The following is a 19,189-nucleotide window of genomic DNA, read 5'->3' on the forward strand; positions in this document are numbered from 1 at the left end:
AAAAACATTCCAGACAAGTTATACCTAAAAATGTGGAATTTTTCCAAGTCCATTTAATAGCGGTCTATGGACTTGTCCTTTAGGAATCTATCTAACCCCTTTTTAAACTCCGTCAAGCTAACCGCCCGTACCACGTTCTCCGGCAACGAATTCCAGAGTCTAATTACACGTTGGGTGAAGAAAAATTTTCTCCGATTCGTTTTAAATTTACCACACTGTAGCTTCAACTCATGCCCTCTAGTCCTAGTATTTTTGGATAGCGTGAACAGTCGCTTCACATCCACCCGATCCATTCCACTCATTATTTTATACACTTCTATCATATCTCCCCTCAGCCGTCTCTTCTCCAAGCTGAAAAGCCCTAGCCTTCTCAGCCTCTCTTCATAGGAAAGTCGTCCCATCCCCACTATCATTTTCGTCGCCCTTCGCTGTACCTTTTCCAATTCTACTATATCTTTTTTGAGATACGGAGACCAGTACTGAACACAATACTCCAGGTGCGGTCGCACCATGGAGCGATACAACGGCATTATAACATCCGCACACCTGGACTCCATACCCTTCCTAATAACACCCAACATTCTATTCGCTTTCCTAGCCGCAGCAGCACACTGAGCAGAAGGTTTCAGCGTATCATCGACGACGACACCCAGATCCCTTTCTTGATCCGTAACTCCTAACGCGGAACCTTGCAAGACGTAGCTATAATTCGGGTTCCTCTTACCCACATGCATCACTTGCACTTAAGGTTCTTTGTTATGTGCATCAGGCTGTAGATCTGCAGCAAAATATTTTTTTATCTTTAATTATCTTTATTATTTTAACTATAATTTACAAGGATACCCTTGTATTGGAAATATAGGCAAAGAAATAATACAAAAAAGATAACCATATCTTCAGGATTATAAACATTGAAGTAAACTATTTGAAGAAACAAAATATAAAAAAAAAGGCTTCAAAAATATACAGGAAAAATTAAATATAGCCTTTCTTAGACCCCTATCATTGGCGGGTGGAAAAGAATTAGAGAAGTTATCAGGAATAACTGTTAAGAGAGCAATCAAGGCTGTCTAACCCCCAAGTCTATTTATACACATCGCAGTTGTTTCAATTCTAGAAACGATTTCAGATGTTCCGGCAAAAAATAAGTGTATTTTGTTTGACTCAATTTAACTACACATTTGCATGGGTACGCTAAAAAGAAAGAACCCCCAATATCAATTGTCTTTTGTTTCAGAGCCAAAAAAGCTTTCTTTCTTTGTTGAGTTTGTTTAATCATGTCTGGATAAATCCAGACTTTAGAGCCACAAAATTGGGCTTTAGCATTTCTACAATATAATCTTAGGATGGTGTTATAGTCCTGCTCAAAAACCAATGATACAATTAATGTAGCTCTGTCTATTATTGTGTTCCAGTATATCAGATATATTCTATATGCACCAAAATATTTGAAAGATACCTTTTGTGTGTACCGTCCTGCCCAGGGGCGTGGCCAGACAGAAGATTTTGGGTGGGCCTAGGCAAGAAGTGGGTGGGCACGAAGTGTTCTCCCCCTCCCCCCAAAAAAATATTTAAGCTGGTGGGAAAATATTTCTCTCCACCTTGGCAGTCTGCAGCAGGCATGCGCTGAAAATTGAGCATGCGCAGGTGCCAGTAACGTGGAGCACACCATTTTCATTACCATCAGGGGGAAGTCTTCAGCTGGCGGAGCTTGGGATCCCACCAGCTACCACTAAACGTGTGCTACTGTTGGGTGAGCCTGAGCCCTAAGTGGGTGGGCCCTGGCCCACCCAGGCCCACCTGTGGCTACGGGACTCCTGCCAGGAGATTGAGGTCAGAGACAACAATGCGTCTGTCATCCGATGCAGTGTCTCATATTAGATACCCTGAGACTAGACCTGCTGCTTTTTCCGTGGCTGGGGTGCAGCTGTAAATGCATTAAAAGGTCAGTTGAGATTATGCACTAAACGTTCACAGTTTAAATGGCTATTGAAGACTTCATTGAGGCATTTATGTAAAGCTTGCCGTTATAATGGTGCAGTTTTGCTGCAAGTTCTGGTTATGAAATGGTGATGGCACGTATTTTGTTGTTTTTGTTGTTGGTGAGGTTTTTTTGGGGGGGGGGGTATTTTATTTTGTATGTTTTTGTCGTAAACCACTTTGATTTAAGCAGTCCATAAATGCGTAAAACCCTATATAATAAAACTCACCCTCAACGTTCTGAGGACAGTGACGTCACTGTCACTTCCTTCCAGAACGGTTCCTAAGAACATGGTGGTGAAGCCACCGAAATCGCCCAGGCTAGGGGCCCCGCCCTCGCGTCAAACGTCATGACGTCGAGGGCGGAGCAATGGCGTTCGGTGCGTCCAAGAGGCAGGTGCGGAATGCGGAGCAATGCCGTCAGAACGACGAAGGGGTCTGTAGGTAGGGAGGGAGGGAGAAGGGGGCAACTAAGGGGACGGTAGGGAGGGAGGGAGGGAGAAGTGGGGGTTGGGAAGGAAAACCTTGCTAGCGCCCGTTTCATTTGCTCCTAAAACGGGCCTGTTTTCCTAGTAAATAAATAATAAATACTTTGGCAGTAATATTCAGCCTGTGACTGTAAACAGTTATAAACTGCTTTCAGCTGTGGACGGGCCTAACACCCTTAAAATATTTACACGTGTGGCTCACATTGAAAAAAAACCCTGACCGGAGGGTTTAAATAGTGATGTGATCATTTTTTTATTTTTTACTGTAAACAGTTTTTATTGAGCAACTGAATAAAAATATACGACAACAATCTTATAGGTGCGTAGTTCAATTTTTCCAACAGTTTCAATCCCCCTCCTCCTCCCCAACCTCTAACCCTCCCCATGAAGGGCCGGGACTCTTCTAGCCCTCCAAACAGCAAACAACGAACTCTTAACCCTATAATCCCCACCTACCCTCAGTAAGCACTATAACTGCTTTATTCATGTCACCACAATATAAACAGGGATTAAAATATAGCACGCAAAACCCCCACCAAAAAACCCAACAACAACTAAAAGCATGAGAATGGAGTAGATATCACCATCCTTCCAGTCAAAAACTTATAGTAAATTGAAAACTAAGCTATCAGCTCGACCTAATTACTACTACTACTATTAAACATTTCTATAGCGCTACTAGACTTACGCAGCGCTGTACAAATTAACATGAAAAGACAGTCCCTGCTCAACAGAGCTTACAATCTAAATTGGACAGACGAACAGACAGCTAGGGGTGGGGAAATTGCAGTGGTAGGGGTGATAAGTGAGGGTGTTGAGTAAGAGAGTCATGGTTAGGAGTCAAAAGCAGTATCAAAGAGGTGGGCTTTAAGCCTAGACTTGAAGACAGCCAGAGACTGAGCCTGACGTACCGGCTCAGGGAGTTTATTCCAGGAATAGGGAGCAGAGAGATAGAAGGAACGGAGCCGGGAGTTAGCAGTGGGGGAGAAGGGGGACGACAGGAGACATTTACCCAGCGAACGGAGTTCACGAGGAGGAGTGTAGGGAGACCTAATGATTTTTAAACAGCCATTGAAGGATGTGTTAAATGAAAACGTTGCTTATTTTTTTTCCAAGATGTAGCTAGTAAAACAAGCAGTCTAAATTTTCCTAAATTGTCACACATTTTTACAGAGTTGTTCAGACAAGGAGAAAGTTAAAGTTTTGTGTCTATTTCAATAGTCTAAAAAAAGGGGAAATTAGACCTTTCCTTTGCTTGAAGGTCTATTTATAGCATCCTTTAGTTTCAACAAGAAAACTCCCTGTATGATGCGGAGAATTAGCCTACTGGGAAACTATTCTGTACCTTTCCTCTTTTCTATGCAAAATCGCTTCTTCTCAGAACCTGCTCAGTGTTTCCTTTTGTTCTGAAGGGATCAGAAAAATTGCACGGCTCAAGCCACAGAATCTATTTTTACCGAGCAGCAACTAAGAAAGGTCTTTTTGAAAAATTAACGGAAAGGGTATGACTTAGAAAGGGAAACCGAGTTGAATTCAGGTAGCCAGTTTTCTCAAAGCATCTAACCGCCTAGAAACAGCAAGATTGTGTAGATCCTAATTCTAACTTCTCAATGATAAATACATAAGTAATGCCACACTGGGAAAAGACCAAGGGTCCATCGAGCCCAGCATCCTGTCCACGACAGTGGCCAATCCAGGCCAAGGGCACCTGGCGAGCTTCCCAAACGTACAAACATTCTATACATGTTATTCCTGGAATTGTGGATTTTTCCCGAGTCTATTTAGTAGCGGTTTATGGACTTGTCCTTTAGGAAACCGTCCAACCCCTTTTTAAACTCTGCTAAGCTAACTGCCTTCACCACGTTCTCCGGCAACGATTTCCAGAGTTTAATTACGCGTTGAGTGAAGAAAAATTTTCTCCGATTTGTAATCTTCCTGTGTGTATCCCATACAGCCCAGTTACCATTCTAGCTATTCAATTATTTTCAGCTGAAGGCATATATTTAAACTAGCCAAACGCCCACAAGTCAATTTAGTGGAACAGTTTCCTAAATGATCTCTGTTTCTGGTTTGTAGTCAGGCGGTTTTCCCCTACACTTTGGGCTTGAACATGCAAGCCGCATATTTATGTAACCCTATTTTGCCTAGGTAAGCATCAGGTTTAGTTTAGTCTGTGCATTTTTTCTAGTGAAAATGGTGCCAGTACTCAAATGCCAGGCCACCCTTCAATCCCAGGCCATGTTCAGGTATCAGCATTGAATATCCAGGGCTAATTTAGGATAAGGAAGCCACTTGGGCTTATGTAGCCGAGATTGGGTGGCAGAGCCGGTGGTGGGAGGCGGGGCTAGTGCTGGGCAGACTTATATGGTCTGTGCCAGAGCCAGTGGTGGGAGGCGGAGCTGGTGGTTGGGAGGCGGGGATAGTGCTGGGCAGACTTATACGGTCTGTGCCCTGAAGAGAACAGGTACAAATCAAAGTAGGGTATACACAAAAAGTAGCACATATGAGTTTATCTTGTTGGGCAGACTGGATGGACCGTGCAGGTCTTTTTCTGCCGTCATCTACTATGTTACTGTTCAGCTTATTTTCGAAAGAGATCGCCGGCCATCTTCTGCAACAAATCGGGAGATGGCCGGCCATCTCCGGAAGCCAGCCAAAATCGGTATAATCGCAAGCCGATTTTGGCCAGCTCCATCTGCTTTCCGTCACGGAGCTGGCCAAATTTCAAGGGGGCATTTTGGTAGGGTAGCGAAGGCGGGACAGGGGCGGGATGGGGGCGTGCTTTGAGATGGCGGCTTCGCCCGATAATGAAAAAAAGAAGGGCGTCCCTGGCAAGAATTTGGTCCACTTTATTCGGTCTCTTTTTTTTCAGGTCCAAGTCCCAAAAAAGTGTCCGAACTGACCAGATGACCACCGGAGGGAATTGGGGATCACCTCCCCTGACTTCCCCAGTGGTCACTAACCCCCTCCCACCCTCAAAAAAACAACTTTAAAAACTTTTTTTGCCAGCCTCAAATGTCATACCCTGACAGCAGTATGCAGGTCCTTGGAGCAGTTTTTAGTGGGTGCAGTGCACTTCAGGCAGGTGGACCCAGGCCCATCCCCCCCCACCTGTTACACTTGTGGTGGTAAATGGGAGCCCTCCAAACCCCCCCCCCCAAACCCACTGTACCCACATGTAGGTGCCCCCCTTCACCCATAAGGGCTATGGTAATGGTGTAGAGTTGAGGGGAGTGGGTTTTGGGGGGATTTGGGGGGCTCAGCACCCAAGGTAAGGGGGCTATGCATCTGGGAGCTATTTTAATGTTTTTTTTTAATTTTTAGAAGTGCCCCCTAGGGTGCCCGGTTAGTGTCCCGGCATGTCAGGGGGACCAGTGCACTACAAATACTGGCTCCTCCCACGACCAAATGCCTTGGATTTGGCCAGGTTTGAGATGGCTGGCCTCGGTTTCCATTATCGGCAAAAACCGAGGCCGGCCATCTCAAACCCGGCCACCTCTGACATTTGGCCAGCCTGAACCATATTATCAAAACGAAAGATGGCCGGCCATCTCGTTCTACAATACGGTTGGCCCAGCCCCTTTGCGGCGCCATCCTCGGAGATGGGCGCCCTTAGAGATGGCAGGCCCCATTCGAAAATACCCCTCCACGTTACTATGTAGGTCCTAGCTGATATTCAGCCGGGACTCGCATAAGACAATTATATGGGCCCAAGCTGAATATCAGTCAGGACCCCATAAGCGATGCAGGTCATGCTCTGCTCTTCTCAATCCTCCCTCCCTCTATCCCCCGTGATCCTGATCCCCCTTCCTCTCCCCCCCCCCCCCCAAGATGCTCATATCGAGAGGCTTTTGCAGTAGCCATTTTGCATTAGCTGTCACAACAGGCATCACTCCTGCCCATAAGATCCCACTGGAACACCAGGCATTTAAAAGGTAGGCCCAGGAGGGGCCTATGAGGTAGAAGACAGAGGATGGGTGGAAGGCTTAGTTTCTTCCAGCGTGGGAGAGAGGGGTCAACAGGAAAATTGATGCTGCAACCCAGCAATTAAACAGGCACCGGTCAATATTCAGACCAGTGCCCAGTTAGCTTTGTGGCTAAAGTTTGGACAGTCTTAACTTACCTAACGAGTTAGTGTTCTGAATATGGCAGCTAACCAGTTAGGTCTCCAGCCTAAGCACTATCCATGGACCATATAGATTACCAAATGCCTTTGTGATCATTACGAATAACTGATAATTCATCTTCAGTTCTAAAATGGCCTCAAGGCTATATATAGCTTTTGCAATTTGACCCCCAGTAGATCTGTCTGTGAACATTGATTTGGGAAGAAGTGGAAACAATGATTTAGGTAAGGAGCACTGTCAGAGTTTTGTCTTATTATTTGGATGTAAGTTCTTTCCTTTTCAGTAGCACCTCAAAGTGACTTAAACATCAGCAAAATTCGCCCTTTCCTCTCTGAGCACACCACCCGAACTCTCGTCCACGCTCTCATTACCTCTCACCTTGATTACTGCAACTTACTCCTCACCGGCCTCCCACTCAGCCATCTATCCCCCCTTCAATCCATTCAGAAAGCTGCTGCACGTCTTATATTCCGCCAGAACCGATATACTCATATCACCCCTCTCCTCAAATCACTTCATTGGCTTCCGATCAGATATCGCATACAATTCAAGCTCCTCCTCCTTACCTACAAATGCACTCAGTCTGCGGCTCCTCACTACCTCTCCACCCTCATCTCCCCCTATGTTCCCGCCCGTAACCTCCGCTCACAGGACAAAGCCCTTCACTCAGTACCCTTCTCCACCACTGCCAACTCCAGGCTCCGCTCATTCTGCCTTGCCTCACCCTATGCCTGGAACAATCTTCCTTTACCCATACGCCATGCCCCCTCCCTACCCATCTTCAAATCTCTGCTTAAAACTCACCTCTTCAATGCTGCCTTCGGCGCCTAACCGCTTGAGAAATATAGAATGCCCCAATCTATCCACCCTATCAGATAAACTGTTCACTCGTCCTCTAGATTGTACACTTGTCTTTAGATTGTTCTCTTGTCTTTTAGATTGTAAGCTCTTTGAGCAGGGACTGTCCTTCTATGTTTAAATTGTACAGCGCTGCGTAACCCTAGTAGCGCTTTAGAAATGTTAGTTAGTAGTAGTAGTAGTAAACTCAGGTATATTAGTTTTCCCTCTCCCCAAAGGGTTTATAATTTTAGTTTGTACATGAGGCAATGGAGGGTTAAATGATATCAAACCCAATGAGTTAACCACTAACCTACTCCTCCACTCCATTGCCACAAATGTCATAATGGCGTCCTAATGTTATTTTATGAACCACTAAAATGTAAATTTCCTAGACTTAAAAGCTAGAATATTATCCCACCAGAGAGGTGTGAAAAATGCTAAAAGCAGAGAAAAGGGGTTAGTTTCACTTGAGATACTCAACGAAGTGTGAAATTATCTTTGGTTATAATATATGCATCTTCTAAGATTCAGATTAATTCATAGCATTTATGAAAAACCTCCCAGAAAAAGTCAACTGCGTTGATGTCCCCATAGATATGCTATTCCCATCATCTTCCTTTCTTATGACCAGAGTTTTTATGCCAAGACACATTCAGTAAAAAAGAAATGCAAAGCAGCTAATTACTATGCAAAATGAATAATGCATGAAACCTCACATACCACGTTTTTCATAGAAGGTAATCCCACCACAAGAGCCAATGTCTTTCCTCTCTGAGATGAGAAGGCCATTAACATACAGTCTGATGCTCTTTCAGAGCAATTTAAAGGGTCTAGTGTATTAACAAAATACTTCCCATCGCTCTGATTCCTTCTCAAAGACTCTCCAGCCCCACAGAACCCTCTCAAACACCCCTTTCTGCTCCCAACAATTTCCTCTCAAACTTCCCTTTAACCTCCTGCACCTACCGGAGATCTCCCTGCCATGCGGCTCTCAGCATCAAAATGGTAGCCTCAACTTCCTAATAGAAGTCTTTCAATATTGCTATTAGAGGTTCAGGCTACCAAATAGGGGAGCATTCCCTTCCTTGGCTGTGCAGACTGTATACAAAGTGTTAATTTTGTGAAGCAGTGAATGATTCCATCATTGTAAGAGTTGTACCACTTTTGCTTCATATGGCAGGGAACTGATGCCCTTACGGTTAGGAGTCACCGACCAAGAAAGGGATCGAGGCGTCATCGTTGATGATACGTTGAAACCTTCTGCTCAGTGTGCTGCGGCGGCTAAGAAAGCAAATAGAAGGTTAGGTATTATTAGGAAAGGAAGGGGAAACAAAAGTGAGGATGTTATAATGCCTTTGCATTGCTCCACGGTGAGACCGCACCTGAAATATTGTGTTCAATTCTGGTAACTGCATCTCAAAAAAGATATAGTGGAATTAGAAAAGGTGCAGAGATGGGCGAGAAAAATTATAAAGGGGATCGGACAACTTCCCTATGAGAAAAGGCTAAAGCGGCTAGGGCTCTTCAGCTTGGAGAAAAGATGGCTGAGGGGAGATACGATAGAAGTCTATAAAATAAGGAGTGGAGTGGAATGGGTAGATGTGAAGCATCTGTTCACGCTTTCCAAAAATACTAGGACTAGGAAATACTAGGACTAGGGGGCATGCGATGAAGCTACAAAGTAGTAAATTTAAAAAGAATTGGAGAAAATGTTTCTTCAGTCAATGTGTAATTAAACTCTGGAATTCGTTGCCGGAGAATGTGGTAAAGGCGGTTAGCTTAGCGGGGTTTAAAAAAGGTTTGGACGGCTTCCTAAAGGAAAAGTCCATAGACCATTATTAAATTGGCATAAAATGTTTTGTACTTTTCTGGGATCTTACCAGGTATTTGTGACCTGGATTGGCCACTGTTGGAAACAGGATGCGGGGCTTGATGGACCTTTGGTCTGTCCCAGTGTGGCAATACTTATGTACTGATCCTAGCAGTTCTGATAGGTAGTGGAGGGGGAGGGGAGCAGGAGCAAGTGCTATTCTTAGTTGGATATGAGACTGTGGTCTTTCACTCATTGTGGCTCTTATTAGTGCGTGCGTATTCTTGCTATTAACGATTTTTTACAGTATTTGTAACATAGTAACACAGTAAATGATGGCAGATAAAGGCCTGAACAGTCCATCCAGTCTACCCAACAGTCACAAAATGCTTTACGTGTATTTGTATGTTTTGCATCTCATTATTGTTTACTCCATGGTAACTTAACATTATATTAGTGCAAGACAACCTGTGTTAGTATCCTTTAAGTCACATTAAGGGGCAAACAACACAGGTTATTGCCCGTTCTCTATTTCGGTAGATAACACTCTCATCCTCCATGTCCCGTCTGCGCGCAACCTTGGAGTCATCTTTGACTTCGCGCTCTCCTTCTCTGCTCATATTCAGCAGATTGCCAAAACCTGTCCTTTCTTTCTCTATAATATTAACAAAATTCGCCCTTTCCTCTCCGAGGACGCTACCAAAACCCTTACCCACACCCTTATCACCTCTCGCCTAGACTACTGCAATTTGCTTCTCGCTGGTCTCCCGCTCAGCCACCTACCTCCTCTTCAATCTGTCCAAAACTCTGCTGCGCGTCTTATATTCCGCCAGAGTCACTATACTCACATTAGCCCTCTCCTCAAGTCGTTTCACTGGCTCCCTATCCGCTTCCGCATACGGTTCAAACTTCTCCTTTTGACCTACAAGTGCATCCACTCCGCAGCTCCTCAGTACCTTTCCGCTCTCATCTCTCCCTACACTCCTCCCCATGAACTCCGTTCGCTGGGTAAATGTCTCCTGTCGTCCCCCTTCTCCCCCACTGCTAACTCCCGGCTCCGTTCCTTCTATCTCGCTGCTCCCTATGCCTGGAATAGACTCCCTGAGCTGGTACGTCAGGCTCAGTCTCTGGCTGTCTTCAAGTCTAGGCTTAAAGCCCACCTCTTTGCTACTGCTTTCGACTCCTAACCATGACTCTCTTACTCAACACTCTCACTTATCACCCCTACCACTGCAATTTCCCCACCCCTAGCTGTCTGTCCGTCTGTCCAATTTAGATTGTAAGCTCTGTTGAGCAGGGACTGTCTTTTTCATGTTGATTTGTACAGCGCTGTGTAAGTCTAGTAGCGCTATAGAAATGTTTAATAGTAGTAGTAGTAGTATGAGCCAAGTATAGGACAGTCAAGCCATTGTGACATCACTGATGAGGTTGGCTCTTAGGCATTGGTGGACTGAGGCATTATGACATCACAATGTCAGCTCTGGTTAAATCACCGCAGTTCCTCAGTACCTTTCCGCTCTCATCTCTCCCTACACTCCTCCCCGTGAACTTCATTCGCTGGGTAAATGTCTCCTGTCGTCCCCCTTCTCCCCCACTGCTAACTCCCGGCTCCGTTCCTTCTATCTCACTGCTCCCTATATGCCTGGAATAGACTCCCTGAGCCGGTACATCAGGCTAAGTCTCTGGCTGTCTTCAAGCCTAGGCTTAAAGCCCACCTCTTTGCTACTGCTTTCGACTCCTAACCATGACTCTCTTTACTCAACACCCTCACTTATCACCCCTACCACTGCAATTTCCCCACCCCTAGCTGTCTGTTCGTCTGTCCAATTTACATTGTAAGCTCTGTTGAGCAGGGACTGTCTTTTTCATGTTGATTTGTACAGCGCTGCGTAAGTCTAGTAGCGCTATAGAAATGTTTAATAGTAGTAGTAGTAGTAACACAGCTTGACCACTTTCCTCCTTTTTCAGGGACTTTTTTGTGTGTGTGTGTGTGTGTGTGTGTGTGTGTGTGTGTGTGTGTTTTTCTTTTTTGTAATTGTTTTTCCTGGAAAAGTTTGAATGAAGACGTGTTGTACTTGCTTGGTAAAATGAAATAGATATATTACAAAAAGAGACAGGGCTGGTTTCTTTCGTTTCCTGGTAAATGTGGTTTCTTTATTATAGGAAATGATAAACATCACACAGGAGGAGCTAATGAGCTTGTGATGGTATCTCTCTGTCTATGGCTCCTTAAAATAGGTCAGAGTACAACTGGCACATGCAGGTAGGAAACTTATTCTTATTGAGGTTTAATGTAAATGATTTATAACACATACAGATAGCTTGGCTCTTCAACCAAGCCTTTAATGGAAGAAGTAACTGTTAGTCTCACCCACACACACAAGGATTGACTGGGGCTGCACATACTGCAGCCGGACATGTTTATCCACTCCTACCCTAGCTCAGATAATATTTAACCATCTCTCTGACCTCACGTGCACCTTTCTTCAAATCAGTCACCCTACTTTCAAATTCTTCATACTTTCTTACTCATCTATATGTTACATAAGCACCGCCACGCTGGGAAAAGACCAAAAGGTCCACCAAGCCCAGCACTCTGTCTCCGGCCAATCCAGGTCCCAAGAACCTAGCAAAAACCTCAAATTTAATAACAATCAATGGACTTTTCCTTCAGGAATCTGTCCAGACCCCCTTTAAACTCAGCAAGGCCAGCTGCCGTCACTACCTTCTCCGGCAATGAGTTCCATTGCCTTACCCTTCACTACCAATTAAAATGTTCTATTTCGTATTGTGTTGACATTATACCCTACACTGTCAATTATAATGTTCTATTACGTATTGTGTAGTCATTGCAAGTAGTATACCATGCCATACTTTGTATTGTTACTTGAATATTTTTACTGCTCTAATTGCCTCCTGCTCATGTTTGATCTATTCTTACTGGACACCGCCTTGAGTGAATTCCTTCAAAAAGGCGGTAAATAAATCCTAATAAATAAATAAATAATGGGGAAGAGCTGTGACCTTAATCAAAGAGGTACAATTAATGTTTCAGCATGAAGTGGGGGCACTGTAGCAGCCAATTCACTTTCAAAAGCTGAAACCGTTCTAATATAACAGGCCGCTGTTTACTAAAATGTGCAAAGGTTTTGCAGTTCTGCACGATAAAAATCAAAACTGATGCATGGTAACTGCAAAAGCAGTGTGCTAAGCAGTGGTGTAGCCAGACCCAGTAAAATTGTGTATTCAGTTACCAACTGATGTAACTGAATGCACGATTTTAGAAGAGAGGAGGCCTGTTTTTGGCATCGACGTTCCAAAATCAGTCGGTAACTGAATAAATAATATCTTACAAGAGAGGAGAGACCAAAGAAGTTTTCGTTTAAGTAAAATTTCAACAGTATAGGTTCATACACTAGATCATCCGAGGTTGCTCAAGACCCCTGAGGCAGGCCTTAGGGCTGAAACACGGCCGTGTCGGGTCGTTTTTTATACAATAAAGTGTTTTTGGTATCCTCATTTGGTTTTTCCTCACTTTTTTTTGTTTCACATTGCCTTCTAGAAAGCACATGGGGAAGGTAATGTTAATATAGAAAACCATCTCAACTCAATAACACGTGGACAGCAATGAGCACAAATGCTCGTCGCCTAAGTAAAACGGGTCAAGATTTGCAAGCCCTGATCTTTGAGGAAAACTTGGATATTGTTGCTATTACAGAGACATGGATCAATGATTCCCATGAATGGGATGTGATCATACTAGGCTACAATCTTTTTAGGAAGACTAGGGAGAGCTGAAAAGGTGGAGGAGTGGCAGAAATGCAGGGAATCTGGAGAAAGGTAGAAACTACATGACACCCCGACATAATAACCCTGACAAAATAGCCCAGACAAAAAAGCCCTGAATAGACAGCCTGGTATCAAAATAGCCCTTGACAAAATGGCCCCTCCCACAAAATAGCCCTTGACAAAATGGCCCCTCCCACAAAATAGCCCCTAGATAAAATAGCCCCCTAGAAAAAATGCAGTGCCATATTCTGGGCGGCCTGATCAGGCCCTTTTGTCAGGGGGCTAATTTGTCAAGGGCTATACTGTGGGCGGGCTCTTTTGGCAGTAGCTGTTATGTCAGGGGCTATTATGTCGGGAGCTTTTTTCTTTGGAGCTTTTTTGTCGGGGCTATTTTGACCGGGTACCTGGTGTTATCTATAGATCTCTAGGACAAATGGAGAAGCTGGAAAAGGATCTGATCAAAGATATCCATAAGCTGGGAATGAAAAGGGAGGTGCTGCTGCTGGGAGATTTCAGCTTGCTTGATGTGGATTGGAACGTCCCACCGGCAGAATCGGAAAGAAACAGAGAGATCATGGATGCCTGTCAAAGTGCTTTGCTGAGACAAATGGTGACAGAAACCAAGAGGGAAGGGGCGACTCTGGATCTAGTGTTCACAAATGGAGGAAGTGTTTCCACCGTCTGGGTGGGTGCCCACCAATGTTTCCTCTATGCGGAGCGCATGAGCGATTGCTCATACGTTTTAGGAGCGTCACTCACAGATCTTACATGGTTGCTCACAAAAATGTTTTTTTTGTGCTATATTGTCACGATTGTGACTATATTTCCGGTTGGACTTGCTTTGGGGTTCCTCCAGCCAAGCCAAGTCTATGTGTAAATCCTGAAGCCTGGGGGGAAATCCTGAAATCCGGTCCAGTCCAGACTAGTCCATTTCAGGATCCTGTTCTAACCAAGCCAGGCTCTGCTGTAGTTGCGGCCAAACCCCACCCTAATTGGTGACCTCATCGGCTGTGCCTTTATTCCCACCTGGGAACCTTCTAGCTTTGCCTTTGCAACAGAGGTCGTCTGATGAGCTTCTCGTCGGTGAGTGTTGTTGCAGTGCTACCCTGTTACTTCTTATCCTGCTTTTGACCCTGCCTGTTTGCTGGAGCATTCTACTGTTTGCTGCCTGCCTTTGACTCTGCCTGTTTGCTGGAGTATTCTACTGTTTTCTGCCTGCCTTTGACCCTGCCTGTTTGCTGGAGTATTCTACTGTTACTGCCTGCCTCTGTTCCTGCTTGTTTCCTGGGCTACTTGTCTGTTTGCTGGCCACCTACTGGACCCTGCAGTTCTGGGTTTTCCCTTCTGTCTCATAGTCCTGCCGGCCACCCGCCTGCACCCGGGGGCTCAACCTCTGGGGAACGGCGGTCAAGTGCAGGTGAAGCCTAGCTGTTCCTGCCTTGCCTGTTCCAGTCTGCTTTACTTCAGCTGCAGCTCCAGTCCGGTGTTTCCAGTCCTGTTTCTACTAGCTCGTCTGAGTTCTGCCTGGTCTCCTGTTTGGGGTGATTTTCCTGCCCCTGCTGCTCCTCAGCAGTGGCCCAAGGGCTCACAAATTCAGATTCTCCTAGAAAGACTGACATATATACAGAAATGCATTGCTAATAATGGAGCTCAAAAATTGTTCGTTTTTAAAACTTATTGCTCACACATATAAAAATTTGCACACACCAGGCCACTCCTTAGAGGAAAATTTGGTGACCATCTAGGCAATAGTGATCATCACACAATATGGTTTGATACAAGAGCACTAGCAGAGGTCGGATGCACAAAACTCAAAATAGTGGATTTCAGACATGCTGATTTTGGTAAAATGGGAGAATACCTGAAGAAGGAGCTGATGTCAAGGGTAGTGGTCCAAGCTGAAAGCTGCTATAAATATGGCAAAAAATTCTTTATACATGGAAAATAAACAAAAGCAAGAGAAACAGGAAACCTATACGGTTCTGCAAACAAGTGGCCAAAAAAATAAGGGCAAATGAGGCTGCATTCAAGAAATACAGAAGAACGCAACAAGAGGACCACGGAAAAGATTACCAGATTAAGCTCAAAGAAGCAAAGAGGGAAATACAGCTAGCGAAAGCATAGGCGGAAGAAAAAAAATGGCTAAAAATGTAAAGAGACAAGACCTTTTCAAGGGGGTCCTTTTACAAAGCCACAGTAGGAACCTTTCCAGGGAGCTAAGGCCATTCTTACCACAACCATAAAAAGCTCATATTTTCTATTAATTTAATTTATGGCCATGCGCTAATGTTAGCGACCAAACCACAGAAGTGGAAAGAACGACAGTGTTCCACGCAAAGTCACAGGAACAGGATAAGAGTGGGAACAGAACCAGGCTCTTCAAGGAACAGACCAAGGACATCCAATGTGGAAATAACATTTATTAAAAGAAGACTCAACACAGTACCATGTTCCAGCACTGAAAGTGCCTTCTTCAGGAGTCTACACAAATACAGGGAGAGATACATAGAAGCATCTTAAGTAAAAATGAAAATATTAACAAAAGTAGACATCTAAAAGATAATGTGCAAATGTGATAAAACTGTAGTAAAATGATAAAATAGGCTGCATGGTGCTGTGTTGAGTCTTCTTTTAATGCATTTTATTTCTACATTGGACGTCCTTAGTCTGGTCCTTGAACAGCCTGATTCCTTTCCCACTCTTATCCTGTTCATGCGCTAATGTTACCATTAGCACGTGGCCATTTCAAAAACTTATCGTGTGAGCACTTACTGACACCTATGTAGAAACGCTACTGTAGAAACACTAACTGGTTAGCGCAGAAAAATCCACTCTCCACCCCGACACCCCCCCTCAAAAAATGACTAAAGAATAATTAATGCACTCTTAGCGTGCACACATTTCAAAACTAACATAAAACGCTTTAGCATGTCATGCGTTAGGCTTTTTTGGCTGCATTAAGTGTAGCTTAATAAAAGGACCCCAAAGTTGCAAACCTAAACTCTTCGTATCAACTTCTTAGCCTCCAAAAATTGCCTGAAAATAGGGAACACATTTAGGAACCTACCTTTAGGTTCTTCTGGAAAGTAAATGGTGGTAGGTTTGTGTTGGACAAACATTTTCAACGTGGATTTGATTGGTTTTGAATTGGTTGGTTTTAGTAGGGTTTTTTTTTTTCTTTCTTTTCTTCTTTTTTTTTTAAATTTGATGGTTAGTTTTTGTTTCTCGCTTTTTATTCTGTTTCCCTTTTTATTTTGTTTTTTCTTATTTTTGTTTAGGGGTCAGATCTGTCCCGTGTGCAGTAGCTTATTGTTCAGAAATGACCAGATCACCAGCTACTCCAGATATAAGTGGATGGAATGAAGCCCTGGTGCAGGCGGAACGCCAAAACATGTGCTGAAAGAACATCTGTTTCACAGGGCTACTGGTCACTGGTCTGGAAAGATTTGTCATATTTACAAAAAACTGTGCTTTTTCTGTTATTTATGTGTAAATAAAGTCAGTGCTTTATTGCTGTTAATTGCTTATTTCCGATCTGAGGAAGAAGGGCGACCTTCGAAAGCTAATCAAGAAATGTATTAAGTTATGTCCAATAAAAAAGGTATCATCTTATTTTCTTTTCCATGTTTTATTTTGTTTGATTTCTATAGATTCTACATGGAATGTTGCTATTCCACTAGCAACATTCCATGTAGAAGTCCGCCCTTGCGGATCACCAATGTGGCCGCGCAGGCTTCTGCTTCTGTGAGTCTGACGTCCTGCACGTACGTGCAGGACGTCAGACTCACAGAAACAGAAGCCTGCGCAGCCTTCTACATGGAACGTTGCTAGTGGAATAGCAACATTCCATGTAGAATCTCCAATAGCAGCAACATTCCATGTAGAATCTCCAATGGTATCTATTTTACTGTCATAGTAATGCTTGAATGTTTTCACTTATATACACTGTCAGCTAGCACATTTGCTTATTTCCGATCTGAGGAAGAAGGGCAACCTTCGAAAGCTAATCAAGAAATGTATTAAGTTATGTCCAATAAAAAAGGTATCATCTTATTTTCTTTTCCATGTTTTATTTTGTTTGATTTCTATTGATAACCTTTAAGAGTGGACTAACACGGCTACCACACCTCTCTACTTGCTGTTAATTTGACATCGCTTTTTTGCTTGGGACTATCCTGAGCAGGAAGATTTGCCTCTCTGTTATTTTATTATTATTATTTTGGTCTTCTGAACATTTAAACCATATAATAAAGAAGAAACATCTTTTTGAAGATTTGTATTGTATTGCTAAGCCAAATCTCATCTTTTCCACTTTGTCTCTTCTCAGCATCACAAACCTTATGCTTACAATGTTGACAGAGCCCTCTCCTCAATTGTACCAACATGTAACTGTCCATTTGAGAAGAATGTAGGACAAGGGATACGTCCAACAAATCTTCTGTGAGTGATATTTTGGAACTACTTTTTTTAATGCAAACGGAATCTGTATGAAATAACTTGGTTATCATATAAACATCAAAAGAAATACAGCATATGCCATCCATATCTGATACAAAGGTGGTGGTCTGGCGGTAGCATGACAGGGGACACTTACAAACTTAGGATATTCGGAAAATTGAAGTCTATGACTATAATACTTCACAACTCAACAAAATGTTTTTTAGCTACATTATTGTACAACTCTGCTGTTACCTGCAGTATCTTTTCCAGGTAACATAGTAACATAGTAGATGACGCCAGAAAAAGACCTGCACGGTCCATCCAGTCTGCCCAACAAGATAAACTCATATGTGCTACTTTTTGTGTATACCTTACCTTGATTTGTACCCGTCCCCTTCAGGGCACAGACCGTACAAGTCTGCCCAGCACTATCCCTGCCTCCCAACCACCAGTCCCTCCTCCCACCACCGGTTCTGGCACAGACCGTATAAGTCTGCCCAGCACCATCCTCACCTCCCAACCACCAGTCCCGCCTCCCACCACCGGCTCTGGCACAGACTGTATAAGTCTGCCCAGCACCATCCCCGCCTCCGGCTCTGCCACCCAATCTCGGCTAAGCTCCTGAGGATCCATTCCTTCTGAACAGGATTCCTTTATGTTTATCCCACACATGTTTGAATTCCGTTACCGTTTTCATTTCCACCACCTCCCGCGGGAGGGCATTCCAAGCATCCACTACTCTCTCTGTGAAAAAATACTTCCTGACATTTTTCTTGTGTCTGCCCCCCTTCAATCTCATTTCATGTCCTCTCGTTCTACCGCCTTCGCATCTCCGGAAAAGGTTCGTTTGCGGAATAATACCTTTCAGATATTTGAATGTCTGTATCATATCACCCCTGTTTCTCCTTTCCTCCAGAGTATACATGTTCAGGTCAGCAAGTCTCTCCTCATACGTCTTGTAACGCAAATCCCATACCATTCTCGTAGCTTTTCTTTGCACCGCTTCAATTCTTTTTACGTTCTTAGCAAGATACGGCCTCCAAAACTGACTTACTCCAAGAATATTCTGGTTTAGTTTCACAGCTACCCTTGAAGAGGCCTATCTATCAAAGCTAATCCCACAGCACGACCCCCCCCCCCCCCCCAAATGCTAATCCTCTGGTTTTAAATTCTAGATCCCCACAAGAGGTTGAACAAAGCAGACTATCCAATTCTAATCTCTTCTGAATAAAGTACTTACCCATGTTAACAGACTGCAGGGCTCAGGGAACTTCATCGTTTATGGTTAGGAACAAAGTGGGTTCTATTCACGAACATTAAACCTTGAGGATGCTATGCATGTTTCATCTGGGTTGTAAAATCAGAGGTCATTGGAAGAGTTCCAGTCCAACACGAAGGTTTTAGAAAGTACAAGGGACCCACAGCAGTAAAAGCTGAACAGAGATTTGTGTTGAAGCATCTGGCTAGAAGCACCTTACATAGTCCAAGTCACTGAGATAACTGATCTGAAGGTAGACGTCAAAGCTCCCAAGAGGAGGAAGTAGTGTTTTGGAAATGAGATCAGCAGTTCCTCTAAAACCACATCAGAAGAGTGTTTTGAAAAAAAATAATAATTAATTGGTTGGCTTTTACTAAATGACAGGAAGGAGGGCATCGGTACAGATATGCATACACATACGCAAAAGACACAGCCCCTGCTCCACGGAGCTGACAGT

General features: G+C 43.8%; 1 protein-coding gene across 1 annotated transcript in view; it reads right to left on the reverse strand.

Moving 5' to 3' along the window:
• The window catches only part of TNFRSF25 (TNF receptor superfamily member 25), a 72,066-nt gene extending 53,238 nt beyond the window's left edge, over positions 1-18,828 (reverse strand). Inside the window, exon 1 of the mRNA XM_030222157.1 lies at positions 18,715-18,828. Coding sequence (XP_030078017.1) covers positions 18,715-18,750 — 36 coding nt within the window. The 5' untranslated portion in view covers positions 18,751-18,828. The remainder of the gene's footprint in view (positions 1-18,714) is intronic.
• Positions 18,829-19,189: the final 361 nt, after the last annotated feature.

The sequence above is a fragment of the Microcaecilia unicolor genome, chromosome 13 (assembly GCF_901765095.1).
Source record: "Microcaecilia unicolor chromosome 13, aMicUni1.1, whole genome shotgun sequence".
Taxonomy (NCBI): Eukaryota; Metazoa; Chordata; class Amphibia; order Gymnophiona; family Siphonopidae; genus Microcaecilia; species Microcaecilia unicolor.